The 15603-nt window shown below is 45.6% G+C and overlaps 1 protein-coding gene across 1 annotated transcript; it reads left to right on the top strand.

Moving 5' to 3' along the window:
- Positions 1–2405: 2405 nt before the first annotated feature.
- On the top strand, positions 2406–15155 carry CMPK2 (cytidine/uridine monophosphate kinase 2). Its single transcript, XM_059729820.1, has 5 exons — positions 2406–2557; positions 6814–6928; positions 9240–9441; positions 10656–10889; positions 13633–15155. Exons 1-5 carry the CDS (start codon positions 2480–2482, stop codon positions 13751–13753), a joined length of 750 nt encoding a protein of 249 aa, XP_059585803.1. The 5' UTR covers positions 2406–2479; the 3' UTR covers positions 13754–15155.
- Positions 15156–15603: the final 448 nt, after the last annotated feature.

Consider the following 15603-nt stretch of genomic DNA (forward strand, 5'->3'; position numbering starts at 1 on the left):
GGCTTTGGTTTGCTTGCCCTTCACAGATTCCTGAATAAAAGCTAGAAAATGATGTTTCAAACAGTTTCTTACAGAAGCTGTCATAAAATTGCGTAAGACTATATTTGCCTGGCCACAACTTCTAGTTTCTGTTTCCAAGCTAAGGAAAGTGAAACTGAACCAGAAAAAGTTAATCTATGCCTAGAATTACTGTGTAACCAGGGAGTTGTGAGTATGCCTGTATTTAAGTAAGAGCACGTTCCTGCTCTCATTTAAAACAAAACAAAAAATAGCAACAAAAACACCCCCTTACCCTCCCTATGTTTTACTTCATAAATCATTTAAGTTTGTAGCCATAGTATGCAACTTTTGAAAATTAAAATTTTGGGTCAGATTTACTAGAATCTGTCTGGTACTGCTCTGGTGAGGCAAAGTAGCCATAAATCAGATTTAACTGGTCAATTTAATTGGGTTTCTGACCTGTATTATTGGACCAACACAAAGCAGATAGAGTACATATGGATCTAGCACATTCTATTTGGAGACCATGTGTATCCAACCATGGTTCCCAGGGAGATCAGTGAGAATTTTCCCACTGATTTCAATAGGATACAAGTAAGCCTGTATTTTATTCTTCATCTCCAGTTCCATATTACTAGGGATAATTTCAAGGATATGGTTTTATTTGTAAGAATTCATGTGCTCCTATGGAGAATCCCTCCTGAGTACTAAAGTGGCTTTCAGTCCTGCAACTTCTATCTGGGCAATATTCCTGGTGAATGCCAAGAGCAAGGCTCTGGGTGGACATTTACATGGAAATAAATGGTGGTGGCACATTTATTGACTGACTGTAGAGGAGGCAGCTCCACCCACAGATATTGATGGGACTAAAATGGGATTTTTAAGTGAGACATGCCTGATGTCTACCTGTTGCTGTGCAGCAATTATGTTTAGAATACTGGCTGTTTTTTAGTGATATTTCTGCATTTTAGGCAAGCCTAATACAGCCCTAACCTAGTTTTATTAGAAAGAAAAATGTGCAAGTGTTAGAGGAAAGCTTGGGCCAGGGACAACACTATGGACTCTGTGTGGAAGACACATGAATAAAGTCCAATGGTCACAAACTCTTGCAAGATCATTTTAGGCTGGACATAAGGAAAAACTTCTTTATAGTCCGAGTACCCAGGGCCTGGAATAGGCTCCCCCAGAGCTGGAGCAAGTCCCTACTCTGGACACTTGTAAGAAACAGTTGGATGCTTAGCTTGATGGGATCCTTTGACCCTAGCTGACTTCCTGACCCTTGGGCAGGGGCAGTGGTGATGTGTAGGGGGTGCACGCGGGTGCATGTGCACCCTCTGAGTGTCGCAGTGCACCCCCTACAAAAAGGTGCTGCTGACCTGCAGGCGGTTGCTGCTTGCCACCCCCCCTGCCACCAGCACCACCACTGGCATCTGTGAGCGGTCAGTGATCGCCATTGGCTGCTGCCGACGCTGCCAGTGGCGTCTGTGGGTGGTCGCCAACCCCCGGTCGGCGCTTGCCATCCCCACCCTCCCCACCATTGACACCACTGGCGGCATCTGTGGGAGCTCCCTGATTACTGCCACCATGCTCCCACCGCTGCCATGCCCCCCCGCCGCCAGGGGCATGTGTTGCTCATAGGCAGGGACATTGGCGAGGCGTAGGGGGTGCACACACACCCCCTGAGATTGGTGGTGCACCCCTTAAGATTGGCCACCAATGCCAGTGGCACCTGTGGGCAGTCGCCATTTGCCACCCTGCCCCTCACTGGCAACACTTTCACGGCCACCTGAGGAAGCTCCCTGCTCGCCTCTGCCACGCCGCCACCACTGCCGCTTGCAGGGGGTCACCATGGCCCCCCAGCCTCAGGAGGCACACGGCATTCACAGGCAGGGCAAAGGGCCGGACCCGATATCTTATGAGATCCTTTCCAGCCCCAATGTCTATGACAGCTATGAAATAGGGCACAGGTGTGTGTGTGTGTGGGGGGGAGGGGTGCACTTGGCTCTGCCTTGATTCCCGTTGCACCCAAAGTTTAAAAGCAAGCGCCTGGCAGCGGCAGCACAGTTTCTGGTCAGGCAGTGCCAGGGACTTCATGGCTCATTGTAAAGCACCCCATCCCTCCTGAACGCTTCACCCCGCCGGTGTTAACCACCCTGTCGACTTCTGAATGGTCCTGAGTTTCCCCCAAGCCACCTAGCCTCCGCTCTGCAATGCTGCTTGCTTCTCTGGAAGAGGAGAGCACGTCCCGGGACCCGCCAGGCACCCAGCGGCGGGGCAGGCGCGGCACGGGAAGGAGGAGCGAGGTGCCGTGAAGCTGCGGCTGGGAAAGGGAAACCCAGACCGCCGCCTGGTTTCGTTTCTGCCTCGGCCGCTGGTTCCCAGCCCCGCCCGCGGGCGCCGCGGCCCGCCCCGTGCGCGGGCGCCGCGGGACCGCAGTGCAGCAGCCGGAGCCGAGCGGCCGCGCAGCGGCAGACGGACCATGCAGCCCGCAGCGCCCGGCCTGCGCTTCGCCGCCGCCCTCGGCTCGCGGGGGGCCGCGCGCAGCGTCCTGGCCGAGGTGAGTCCGCCCTGCTGCCTCGGGCGCGCCAGGGCTGTGGGGAGGGGAGGGGAGGGGGCGTGAGGTCCGGCTGTCGTGTCGGACTCCAGAGCACAGCTGTCGTATTTCTTTGGTCTAAAAATGGGTGAGCTGAGAAGAAAGAAAATGCCGATAATGCTACAGAAGCATCGCACCGAAGTGTGATTCAGTTGTCCCTTTCAGGTTGTTGCTCCTGAAGTTACTTCTGGGGTCTGCCTACCTTGTCATTGCCTTGTTCATTAATCTTTTAAAGTGGTCAGGTCTGCCCCGCACAGGTACTGTCCGCCCGCTCCCCCACCGTGCCTCCAGCTCTGCGCCTCTCCCCACCACCGCGCCTTGCGTCTAGACCAGGACCAGGCTGCTCTTCTGTTTCCTTCCCTCACCCCTATGCATCTGAATGAAGTCACTCTGCCCCGCTCCAGACAGAGGGATCAAGGTTGGGCTGGAAACCCCATTTTCGGAGGGTCCAACTAAAAGAAATGTCATGAGGTTCAGTAAGGACAAGTGCAAAGTCCTGCACTTGTTCTGACAGGCTGGGGACCGACTGGCTAAATGCGGCCCAGGGGCTGGATACGGCCCACCAGGCCACTCTATCCAGCCTGCAGGGCCACTAAAAAATTTAGAAAATTAATATTTATCTGCCCTGGGCTGCCTGTCATGCGGCCCTCAATGGCTTGCCAAAACTCAGTAAGGGGCCCTCTGCCCAAAATAATTGCCCGCCCACCTGCCCCTGGACTAAACAGTAGCTCTGCAGAAAGGGACATGGGGGTTACAATGGCCAAAAAGGTGAATATGAGCCAACAGTGTGCTGTTGTTGGGAAGAAGGCTAATGGCATACTGGGCTACATTAGTAGGAGTGTTGCCAGCAGATTGAGGGAAGTGCTTATTCCCCTCTATTCAGCACTGCTCAGGCCACATCTGGACTCCTGTTCTCAGTTTTGTGTCCCCCACCACAGAAAGGATGTGGACAAATTGGAGAGAGTCTAGCTGAGGGCAGCAAAAATGGTGAGGAGGTTGGGGAACACGACTTATGAGGAGAGGCTGAGGGAAGTAGGCTTATTTAGTCTAAAGAAGAGAAATCTGAGGTGGGATTTAATAACAGCCTTCAACTACCTGAAAGGGGGTTCAGAAGAGGATGGAGCTAAACCAGTGTTTTTCAACCTGTGGTCCACAGACCCTTGGGGGTCTGTAGACTATATATAAGGGGTTTGTGAAAGATGACTATGATCATATGAATACCCACATTTACAATTCAAAGGCGTTCACACCTCCAGTCAAATTTTTTTAGAGGCTCACAAATGAAAACCAATGAGCTAGACTGTTCTCAGTGGTGACAGGACAAGGAGCAATGGTCTCGAGTTGCAGCGAAGGACATTAGGTTACATATTAGGAAGAAGTTTCTCACTAGAAGGGTAGTAAAGCAAAGGAACAGGTTATGCAGAGAGGTGGTGGAATCTCCATCCTTGTTGGTTTTTAGGATCTGACTAGACAAAACTTTGGCTGGGATGATGTAGTTGGGGTTGGTCCTGACATGAGCAGGGGGTTGAAGTAGATGATCTCCCAAAGTCCCTTCTAACCCTAATTTTCTATATTCTATGAACCCTCCACAGGCAGATAGGGCCTATAGGCCAGTTCCAGCCCATGAAGGGACCTGGCACAGCTCATCTGGCCCATGGGGTAAAAAGGTTGGGTATCACTGAACTAGACACCATACTAATCTGCTGTAGGGGCCCAGCACTATATGATTTGGTTTAAGATCAAAGCAAAACCAGGACTTGATAAGAACCTGCATTAATTTTCAGCTAGATTATATATTCACTTTAAAAGAAAAAACAGAACAAACTAGGCCAGGGGTGCTCAACCACTGGCTTAAGAGCTGTGAGCCACAGCGTCCTCCCCCATTGGGGCTCCCCACAGCTCAGGAGCAGCAGTGGAGGAGCAGCAATTAATACTGGTGCCTTCCCCCTCTGCCAAATACTTGAGGCACGCAGGGTGAAGAGGAGCCCAGAACACCCTCCCTCCCCCACATGGCCAGATCAGGGCTAGCCCACATCCCCTTCCCTTCAAGTGACCAGGTTGGAGCTGGGTTGCACCCTCTGCCCCTATGCAGCTGGATCAGGGTCTAGTCATGCCCTCTCCCCTCATGCAGCTGGTTCAGGGCTGGGGGACTTTCCCCATGTGACTGCATCAGGGCTGGATACCCCTCCCGCCTGCAAGGTTAGGTTGGGGCCAAACTGAGTCTCCTTCCTGTGCACAGCTGGACCAGGGCTGGGCTGCCACGCAGCCCTCCACTTGGCCAGATGGGCCCAGCCCTGCTCACCTTGGGCACAGGGTCAGGACCATAGTCTGGATCCAGCCCGCAGACTGACTAGGCACTGCCCATCTGGCCCAGTGGGGAGAAAAGTCAAGCACCACTGCAGTTGGCAAAAATAGTCAAAAGATACTGTTTCCTGTAGTCATTATAGTTAAATGCACATCTTTTATTCAGATTTGTAAACCAAAATCTACCCTCTTTGATCATCTTGACAGTGCATCTAATACTTCACTATTGGTTATTTCCACGTCTGAGTTAATATTATAACACCCAAGTTATTTCCACACCTGAATTCTAGCTAGAGCTAGAAATAATCTGCAGGGCTATGAAATGAGAGAGAGAGATAGTAGCAGGAGTGGCTAACAGACAGCAAAATTACAGAAGAAAGGTAGCTTGAGTAGTGGAACATGAAGACTATTAAAAAAGGAGAGGGGGTCATTAATATCTGTGAAGTAAAGAGAGATTGTCAGGAATCAGGTAGATTATAATGAACTATGATGTCAACTGGCTCCATCAGTGTTGCTTGAATAGAAATGCTGCTGCCTCTCCCAGGGAGTTGGTTTTAAAATCTGGGTGCAGCAGGAATCAAAGGAGGTGTACCATTGTACCACTGCACTCCCTGATCCATCGCTGGCTGACCTGTCACCCTGCTTTGCAGTTGTGGCTTTTCATCTGGGACCATGGTGTCCTTTATCTAGGATGAGACTTCTTTTTCCACCTACCTTACAGCACTGGAAGGACAGGTTGAGCTCCATGGGGCTGGTGGAGCCGGTTGGAGTGCAGCCCTGGCTCTCCCCACCTCCCGCCGCTGGGCTGCACTCCAAGTGGCTCTGCCAGCCCCATGGAGCTCAGCCTGGTGGTGGGAGGCAGGGGAGAGCCAGGGCTTTACTCCACCTCTGACCACCAGGATGAGCTCCGTGGGGCTGGTGGAGCCGCTCAGAGCACAGCTCTGGCTCTCCCGCCTCCTGCCACCAGGCTGCTTCGGAACTTTCGGAACGTTTCGAGTGCTCTCATTTTGTTTCAAAGCTGCTTCGAAGGTTTTTGTTTCATTTCAATTTAGCCGTTTCGAGCTTGAAACATGTCGAAACGAAACACTCGGCAAAATTTCGTGCACCCTACCAGATAAGTGGTGCATAACTGACCTGTGGGCTGGATCAGTCCCATACACCAAGATTGGGCCTCACATAGCCTTAGTCTGTCCCTCTACACTCAGATTGGGATCTGCACACCAGGCTCAAGCCCTGCGCTGCCCTGTGCACCTAATCTAGCACATAGTATTGTGCTACCTGGCCCACAGGGATACCTGTGTGTCCAGAAATTTGGCAACAAGGGAGAGGCAACTACTTTCCGACTGCCAAACTTTTGGACTTTTTGTGAGCCCTGGGGGCTGGATGAAATAGCTTCAAGGTTCAAATCTGGCCCACAGGCCAGGGATTGAGCAACTCTGTTTTCAACTGATTCAAGCCATAGAAACACGTCAGAAATGTTACCACTTTGGGTCCATGTGGGGTGCACAAGTCAAAACAAAATTAACTATTGCCTGTGAGAAATAAAAAGTGGCCTGTACACGATTCCTAGTCAAATCCAATAATCTGAAGTGAGTCGTGTCAGGTTCTGCTACATAATTTATAACTAGATACTTTTCCAAAGTGACTTGGGCAGCCCTGGCACTTTGGGAATTTTATTTTCTCCCTTCCTTACTATTTATTTTTCCTTTATAGCTGTATTTTTGGGTTTAAAGAGAGATGGCATTGAAAAAAATTATTAAAGATAGAGGTTGTTCACATATCTATCTGATCATTGTGTCAGTCTGCACTTTGTATAAATCTTTGTATTAAACTCTATCTTTCACATTTTTAATAGAATGTTTTGAAAACTAGCTGTGTACCAGGTGCTTTTGAAGTAATGATTGCTGCCTTTACAGTGTACATCGCTAATCCCTGAAGCCAAAGCAGTCCTTGATCTAGTGGATAAATGCCCAAAGCATCCAAAAAAGGGAGATTTTCCTGTTATAGTTATTGAGGGACTAGATGCAACAGGTAAGAACAAAATGTAAATGAATCACAGATGACAATTTTTTAAGATATTGTCTTATGCCACCTTTATGCATACGTAATCACCAATAAATGTAAATTCATGACTAACACTACAGCAGTGGTTGAAAGTTTCAGTTTCATAAAACAAAACTTCTCCACTAACAATTTTCATGGAATATCTTAGTTTTCACTTCAAGCATGCAACTCCTGATACTGTTAGAAGACTACAGGTAATCAGTACAAGAGCTGAAGGAAGGAGCTGAGTCGCAGATGTGAGAATGTGATTGTAGTCTGTATCCAAGAGTGTCAAACATACAGCCAGTGGGCCAGATATAGCCCATGGAGCCTCATGATCTGGCCTGTTAGTCTTGGACTGACCCCATATGTAGCATATGGAGCTGGTCTGGTGTTCAGGTTGGACCCAGGGTGCCAGACCAACCCTGTGCACTGGCTCTTTGGCTGGTCCAGGTCAGGCCATGCTGGAGCCAGTGTACAGAGCTGCCCAGTGGGCCACTGCATGCAGCACATGCCCTGTACTGGCCCCCTGTGCCACAGGGAACATCTGCCATGCTGGATCCAGCCCATGCACTGCAGGCAATGCAAGTCCCGGAGCAGGGCCAGCGTGTGTTGCATGCAACACAGGAGGCTGGCACAGGGAGCATGCAGCACCGCGCCCCCCCTCCCCCCCCCAGGCGAGCCCTGCCCACTGGTTCCTGCAATGCCAGATGTGGCACATAGACTGGCCCAGAGACCCTGATCCAGCCCACAAGGTCAGAGGAGTTTGACACCTCTGCTGTAGTCTCTTGGGAAAGAGGAAAGAAATACAAGTCACAATTGTCTTGAGCAATCATTAATGGCTATTCATGAATAGCACTGTCAGTAGCTGTCACAGACCAGCTGGGCACTGTGAGTGTATCAATTCTATCACAGGCCAACTGGGCGCTGCGAGGGTATCAGCCACTGGGCTGTTCGGTTCAGTTTCGGATTGAGGAAGCAAAGTTGGGGGTGAAGCAAAGGCAAATTTATTATAGCTTACATACACAACAGTTAACAGAAAGATAAGTGCGATAAGCAGATAATGCAGTATTAAAGAGCTAATAGTAAATAATAACAACAGATAGATGGATCAATTCGGTTGCAGGCCAACTGGGCCAGTGAAGTCAGGCGTCCCCGATCAACGCTGTTGGAGGCATTACCGGGGAACTTCCCTCGATCAGGATCCGATCCTCACTCACACCGGGAGTCCAGAGTCCGGGTTTTGAACAGCAGATCTGTTGGTCCTGCTGGTCACCTGAAGCACATGCTCTTTTATACCTAGTCTTATGCTAATCTGTTGGATTTAGAGCCACTCACAATCTTGCCCTATAGCTGTTACTCTATGGGATTGAAAGGTGTTAAAAATTATCATAAAAGGTTACTACCCAGACTCGGGTTTATCCAATAAGCAAATTACAGTGCAGCACCGTTAAGTTTGAAATTGACATTACTCCGCCTAAGCCCAACCCTTTTAGGTTTCTCTGAATATGCTTTCTTGGGATGTGCTTTCCTGGAATGTGTTGGGTGTGCCAGGCAGTTGGATCCAGTTTTTATTGTCAAGGCTGAACCCTGAGCAAAAACCTTTAGGTCAGCTAATCTTGCAGCTACAGCTTTGCCTTTGGGGCCCAGTCAGTTCCACGATGAATACAAACAGTTTTATCATTTTGGTTAAACTTATGACAGGCAAGTTACATTTGCAGGTTACAAGCTTACAAGTTTTGTATTAGCTAATATTACTTGTTAGGCAAAATACCAAATGCCTCCAATAAGCACATATTTATTGCTTATTAATCCCTCTGTTTCTGGCCGTCACAAGTAGCTTCTGCATTTTCAGTTATATAAAGGGTCCTAAACACAGCAAAAATAATTGGGTTTTACTCCAATGAGGTAAACAGAATGATGCCAGAAATTATTTTGGGCAGATTATCAAACTGGTAACATTTGTGTTCTATGATGGGTCAGTAAAGATACTGAATCTGAAATGCAGAGAAAGTACCAAATATGCAGAGAGCCTTAGTGGGACAAAAAAAAAAAAGATGCTGGCAAAAGGGAAGATGGTTCTTGGGGCAGAAAATATAATAAGAACCCGGGTAATAAGTTAGAGGGGTGCTTGGATATAGTCAAAACCTTATCACAACATATTCAGGATACATAGGTATTAGATAAATGTATCAAAATGTGTTCTCCAATTTAAAGAGACTTTTTGCATGTGTAAAAAGAAGTAGATTGTGTTGTGCTGCATGACAAAAGAATATTTCCTTTTGTATATCAAATGCAGGCAAAACTACTGTAACCCAGTCTGTTAAAGAGTCATTGAATGCCGTTCTCTTACGATCACCACCAGCTTGCATCAGCGAATGGAGAAAGACCTTTGATGATAAACCCAACCATATCAGGAGAGCATTTTATGCTTTGGGCAATTACCTTGTAGCTTTGGAAATAGCAAAAGCATCCATCAAGTCACCTGTGATTGTAGACAGGTTTGTAAAAAACATTCCTCTTGTGTTAACACAATCATCTCTTCTCTGTATATGACAAGTAGAATTTGTCAGTAATCCTACTTAAGATTTCTTCCTTATTTTTAGCATTACTTTGGGAAGGAATCTGGAAAATGCCAACTGGACTTGTTTGGTGGGGAGGGGACACAAGGCCTGGAAGGAGCATGGGAGAGACCACCAGGTGGTAGTGAGGAGTCTGCAGCATGCCCCTCCATGCCTAGAGAAATCCTGGAATCTCCTTCACTGGAGGTTTTCAAGAAAAGGCTGAGGAAGGAATCTGTGGGATGGTATTGGAACAGCAGCAAATCCTACATCTGTACAGGGGCTTGAACTCAATAGCCCTTGAGGCCCTTTCCAAAGCTGTGATTCAAATTCTAATGTTCATATTGCAATCTTAACCTAGCCAGTTGGGGGAACCCTCAACCATGCTGTGCAGCTCCCAATTTGGAAAAAGTAACCATATCAAGTCTTTCAGTTGGGCAAACATAGTGATACTGCTTCTAGTTTGAGAGGTAGCTTCCATGGAGCAGCATAGTAAGTTTGCAATGAGTCCTCCAGAGATGAGAAGTTGGAGTATTCCTCCCATTCTGAACTACCAAGCCCCTAATCTGTCTGTCGGATTAGTTAATGAGCATAATCATTATAGTCTAAATCTCATTACATTGAGGTTTAAGTTAGATGTCAGAAAGAATTTTCTGTCTCTGCTAGTGGTGAAGTACTGGAACATATTATCCAGAGAAGCTGTAAAATCTCCTTCATCACTGAACATTTTTAAATGTAGGCTAGAGCAAATATTTGTCTTCCAAGAAATGATGATCCTGCCTTGACGACTGAACTAGATCAGGGGTGGGCAAAATGGCAGATCCGGCTGGCGGCCAGACTCCATTTCCCAGTGAGAGACCTTTGAGGATAAACTCACACTTACTACTTATCAAAGGAAGTATGGCGTGAGCTAAGCTGTCATGTCTGACAAGGGCACAGCTTGAGGTATAGCATATCTTTTTGATCTAAAAATTATTGTTGATCTGAGAATAAAGAAAATGATAATGCTACAGAAGCATCATGGTCCCCCAAAGTATGATTATATTATAACTTACCTGTCAGGTTATTGTTTTTGAAGTTACTTCTGGGGTCTACCTACCTTATAATTGCTCTGTTAATGAATCTTTTAAAATTGTCATATATGTCCACCACAGGTACTGGCACAGCACAGCTGCCTATTCAATTGCCACTGAAATCAGTGGAAAAAAGCAGAATCTTCCTCCAGAACACCATGAGGTGTACCAGTGGCCTGAGGACCTACTCAAACCTGACCTTGTATTCCTGTTGACTGTTAGCCCTGAGGAGAGGATTCGGAGACTGCAAGGGCGAGGGCTGGAGAAAACAAAGGAAGAAACGGAGCTGGAAGCTAACAGTTTGTTTTGCCAAAAGTATGTCTTAATAATGAATAAGACCATGGATGAAACCTTGGCCCCTTTGAAGTCAATGGCAGAAGTCCCATCACTAGGACCAGGATTTTCATGTGCCTAGACCAGGGCTATTGAGTCGGTGGCCCGTGGGGCCTGCAATGTGAAGAGAACCTTACATTAATGTAATTCTATGCAGATGTCTAGAAATCTGCCCATCTCTGGGTATCTGAACAGTTTAACACTGTGTGGCTCCATCACAGTGTGTGACTTGTGGGCTCCTGCCATGCTGTCACTCTCCCCAGTGCTCCTGTTGCAGTGTTGGCAGCAGGGCAGGGCAACACAGCCAGTGGTAGCCCTGGTAAACTCAGTGCCCAGGTGAAGGCAGAGGAGGTTTGGACTGCCTGCACAGTAGTGCTGGCATGGGGACTCAGACAGGGAGCTCACGCTGCTTGCATGGCAGTGACGGGGAGTAGGGGTGAGCTCTACCTCACAGTGAGGGCGGGGAGGTGCACGGGGAAAGGTCAAAACCATTGTTAATTACAGAATTTAGTTTCTTAAATACTTTTAAGTATGCCATATGTGGGTAAAATATTGACCTTTTCCATAAAGAGCTATAAAATTACTTCACAGTACTTAATGATCAGCTTTTGGGGATTAAACAAGACTCTCTAAATCTAAATGTGACCTTGACAAGGATTTATGAAAGGATTATATTAGTCTCTTTGTTTTGCCAAAGCTGTAAATGGCAAATGGTAAAAATGGTATTTCATGCTTCATTAATTACACACAACCATGAACCAAACACTGCTTCAAGAGTGACAAGTATAATGGTAGATGATGCATTCTTTCCTGTAGGAAACAAGATAAAGTTAAACAACTGTTTAACAAGATATACTGGTTAAACAACCTTTATGCGTATCATAAATGAGGAATGATACCAACGATGAGTGTGTCAGTTTGGGTCTAGGTCAGGGGTAGGCAACCTCTGGCACAGGTGCCAAAGCATAACATGTGAAAACATTTTACTTGGCATGAATGCTTTAGGGCAGTTGTGGGGTGGGGAGGAGGCATGAGGGACCTGATCCTTGTTGTGGAAGTGCAGCCCTGGCCCCTTCCCCACTGTTCACCTTGAGGTGCATGTGCACCCAGTACCAGCAGTGTCAGTCCAGTGCTCTGCAGACTGCAGTGCAGCTGCTTGCAGCCTCCTCACTGCCTGCTGCAAGCAGCCTGGGCTGTGTAGCGGGCAATGGGGCCCTGCCCAGAGCCCAAGCTGGCTGTAGTAGGTAACTAGGAGGCTGCAAGCAGCTGCACTGGGGTCCATGAAGCCTTGGCCTGGCTTGTTGCTGGCAGTGAGTACATGTGCACCTGGGTGTGGATGGTTGGGAAGGTGCCAGGGCTGTGCTGCCACAACAAGGGTTGGGCCCTTTCCAGCTGCCCTGCTATCTGTCCCTGGAATGCCAACATCTTACAGGTCACTGTTTCTGGAGTTTTTGCCGTTCTGCCCAAAAACATTGCCAAGCCCTGATCTGGGTAAGCCTCCCACCTTGGAAAAGAACTAAATCGCTCAAGAAACCTTGGGAGTTCTCATCGCTATGTGACAATCCACTGTGATGGAGCCACACAGTGTTAAACTGTTCAGATACCCAGAGATGGGCAGATTCCTAGACATCTGCATAGAATTATGTTACTTCAAGATTCTCTTCACATTGGCAGCACAGCAGTGCAGAATAATTAACTGTCTCTTAGTTTTGACCTAGGCCATCCCCTCTGCAAACAGCCAGATCTCCAGTCCAGCAGAGTTCATTCAGTGGTTTTAGGAAAGTCTAGGGTGAAGTGGACATGATGCAGGTGGGGATTCTCTCTCCTTTATCCCCTTATACCTCATCCTCTCTGTACAGAAAACCACTGATTTTTAGATATGGCCTGTGGTTATTGCAATTCATTAAATAGTAGATAGTTAAATAGTTAAAACCCAGTTTAGGAAGAAACCTCAGAATTTTGCTTTACTGATTGTTTAGGTAGAGGCCTGAATGAGTTTGAAATGATCATTTTTGTAGGAGTAAAGAAAACTCTTCATTGCTCATCACATTTTAAGAGGCTAGTTTTAGAAAAAGCTCTTTATTAGAAAAAAAGATTGCTTGCTACCAAGCAGCAAGGTTTTTAGAGGACTGTTTTTTGGTGCAGCAGCTCCTAGGTAGGACATTGGGTAAGCAGAAGGTTTGCGAAAGTTGCTTAAGAGGAGAAAGTTAATCAGAACACCTACTAGTGATGCTCCCCAGTTCTCCAAATGACAGGAGTCTTTGTAGCACAGAGAAGGAGGTATAGCTCCAAGTTGACATCAGATAAGAGGAGGACAAGCAAATACCAAGATTGTGGGTCTCTTTTACTAGAAACATACAACCCCCCCCCCCAAAAAAAACAAAACAAAACAAAAAAACCCCAAAACAATATGGGAGGGAGATCCTTAAAGAGGAAATGTTGTTATCCCATGGAGGGAGAACATTAATTTGACTCTTGGAATTAGTTTAATAAAAAGCTTGCATATTGCAGTTTCATCGTTGTGAATAGCAGCTGATGTTTTGCTGTTGTGCTTTGCTGGTTAATTGCAATAGATTTCAATCTTGACTTCGTTTTGGGATTTTTCTGTGACTTTTCTCATGCCAATATATTTTTCTGAATCACATGACTAATTGTTACACCTTATCATTTCACTGCACTTTAAGTTACAGATTGTATTTTTGTTGTTTGTTTGTTTTTAAAACAGAGTTGAAGAGTCGTATAAAAGGATGGAAAACCCGGAATGCCAAGAAGTTGATGCCAGCCCATCCAGAGAAGAGGTTCTTAAGACCATTTTACAATTAATTAAAAAACGCTGCAGTTCATAATAGCTGCTATTATGTAGTACTACTTACAGTGTGTTATATCTTCTGCTTTCCCTCTCAGGAAATGCATTGAACTCTAACCACTTTCCCACCCAAATAAGCTGCTTCAGAATTTTCAGAAGTGTCTCCTTCTTCCTCTACCATATCTACATAATGTTTTGGTGCTACCTATTCCACTACTGCCCAATGAACTTGGTATACAGGGCAGAGCACAACTTGCAATTCTCAGACATCTGCCATCCTATCACAGTGACATACTAACTGTAGGAGGGAGTGCTTGGGAAGTGCTAGTATTTCAGACAACTTTTTCTCATTGCTACAGAGAACCTGAATCCGCAGTCCTTACATACAAGATTCAGTGGGAATTTTTCAAGGAAAGTAGAATCCGGAAAAGATTCTCAAATACTGTCCAGCAGTAAAGCAGTTAAATATAGGACATGGAAACCTTGGGTGCCTATACACATACTGGGGGTGGGGTGTTTTAATTAGAGTGGTTCCCAAAGAGCCATTCTAATTAAATTGCTGTAGTATCATGTGTATTAAGCCCCCATGCATTTAAAAATGGCCATGGGATGCTTTAACTAAAGCTCATTAAACAAGCTTCAGTTAAATCTCCCCAGTGGCCATTTTAAAACCTGTGGGGGCTTACACACACAATACTGTAGGGATGCTAGAGCATTCTAATTAGAATACAGTGGAGCACGTGTATAGGCACCCCATGATTCGAGTACTGGAAACTAAAACTTGTATCCTGATAGTGTGATGATGGTGATGTAAAAGCATGTAGCCAATAAGGTGTGATTTTAAAAATACTGAATACCAGCGATTCCAGCTCAATTCAAAGGACATTTAAGGCCCTTAAATGCAAACATGTGAAAACAGAAATTAAAGATGTGAATTACAAATCAAACAGTTTCAAAGAAAAGCAGAGGGAGGGAGAGCACTTTCCATGCTGGCACATTAAAAACCTGGAGCTGAGAAGATAAACATTTTGTAAATAATAAATTGATTATTTTTCTACAGATATTTTTTTCAATCCTAATTTTAATCTGCTAATATGCCTATTAATGTGATTTGCTGTTCTTTAAAGTGAGTTCGTATTAAGTAAAAAGATGTGGAAAATCCCATTCAACACAAATTCTTCCAGCATTTATTCTTTCAGCACTTTATCTTTGTTGAGGTTTCTGTTCATATACGTAATACAGAGGCAACAGCCACCATGGCCTATGCCCTCAACAGACTTGTGCAGAAATTTAACTTGACATACTTAAATATCCTTATCAGTTTCATTGTGTTTACTCAGAAAGTGTAAAACTAAGTATGTATGTAAATCTTTGCCAAATCAGAGCCTAACTAGAATTCAAAATGGAAATGTACATTAAATTCTATTTTATTTCAAATGTCATTCATATTTTATTCTTTTACTAACTAAGAACAGCTGCTGTATGAATTTATCCTATCACTAAAAACTCCAATATTTGTATTACCTTCATTCACGATCATTTGTATATGCAAGGAAGAAAACAGTGACGGAGGAAAAAATCTAGTCATGTTATTTAGTTTGTTTAAAATAACATAACCTAATTTAAAATAACACAAGCCATTATGATATACTTGGTTTACAGAACTGTTTGTATTAAGGGGTCTGATACGGATATATTGAATAGTACAATACAAATACAGTGGTCCATGCTTCTAAGGAGACTCAGATAATCAGTTTTGGATAATAGTATTTCAGAAGTAAAGAAGATAACCAGACTTAATAGGTTTCGTATAATTTGTCCTCAGAAATTCAGTTTTACTTTTTCAAGACATAGTGACCACTCTCATTGTGGAATGCCTTCTTTTAGACA

The sequence above is a fragment of the Alligator mississippiensis genome, chromosome 1, assembly GCF_030867095.1.
Source record: "Alligator mississippiensis isolate rAllMis1 chromosome 1, rAllMis1, whole genome shotgun sequence".
In the NCBI taxonomy this organism is placed as follows: Eukaryota; Metazoa; Chordata; order Crocodylia; family Alligatoridae; genus Alligator; species Alligator mississippiensis.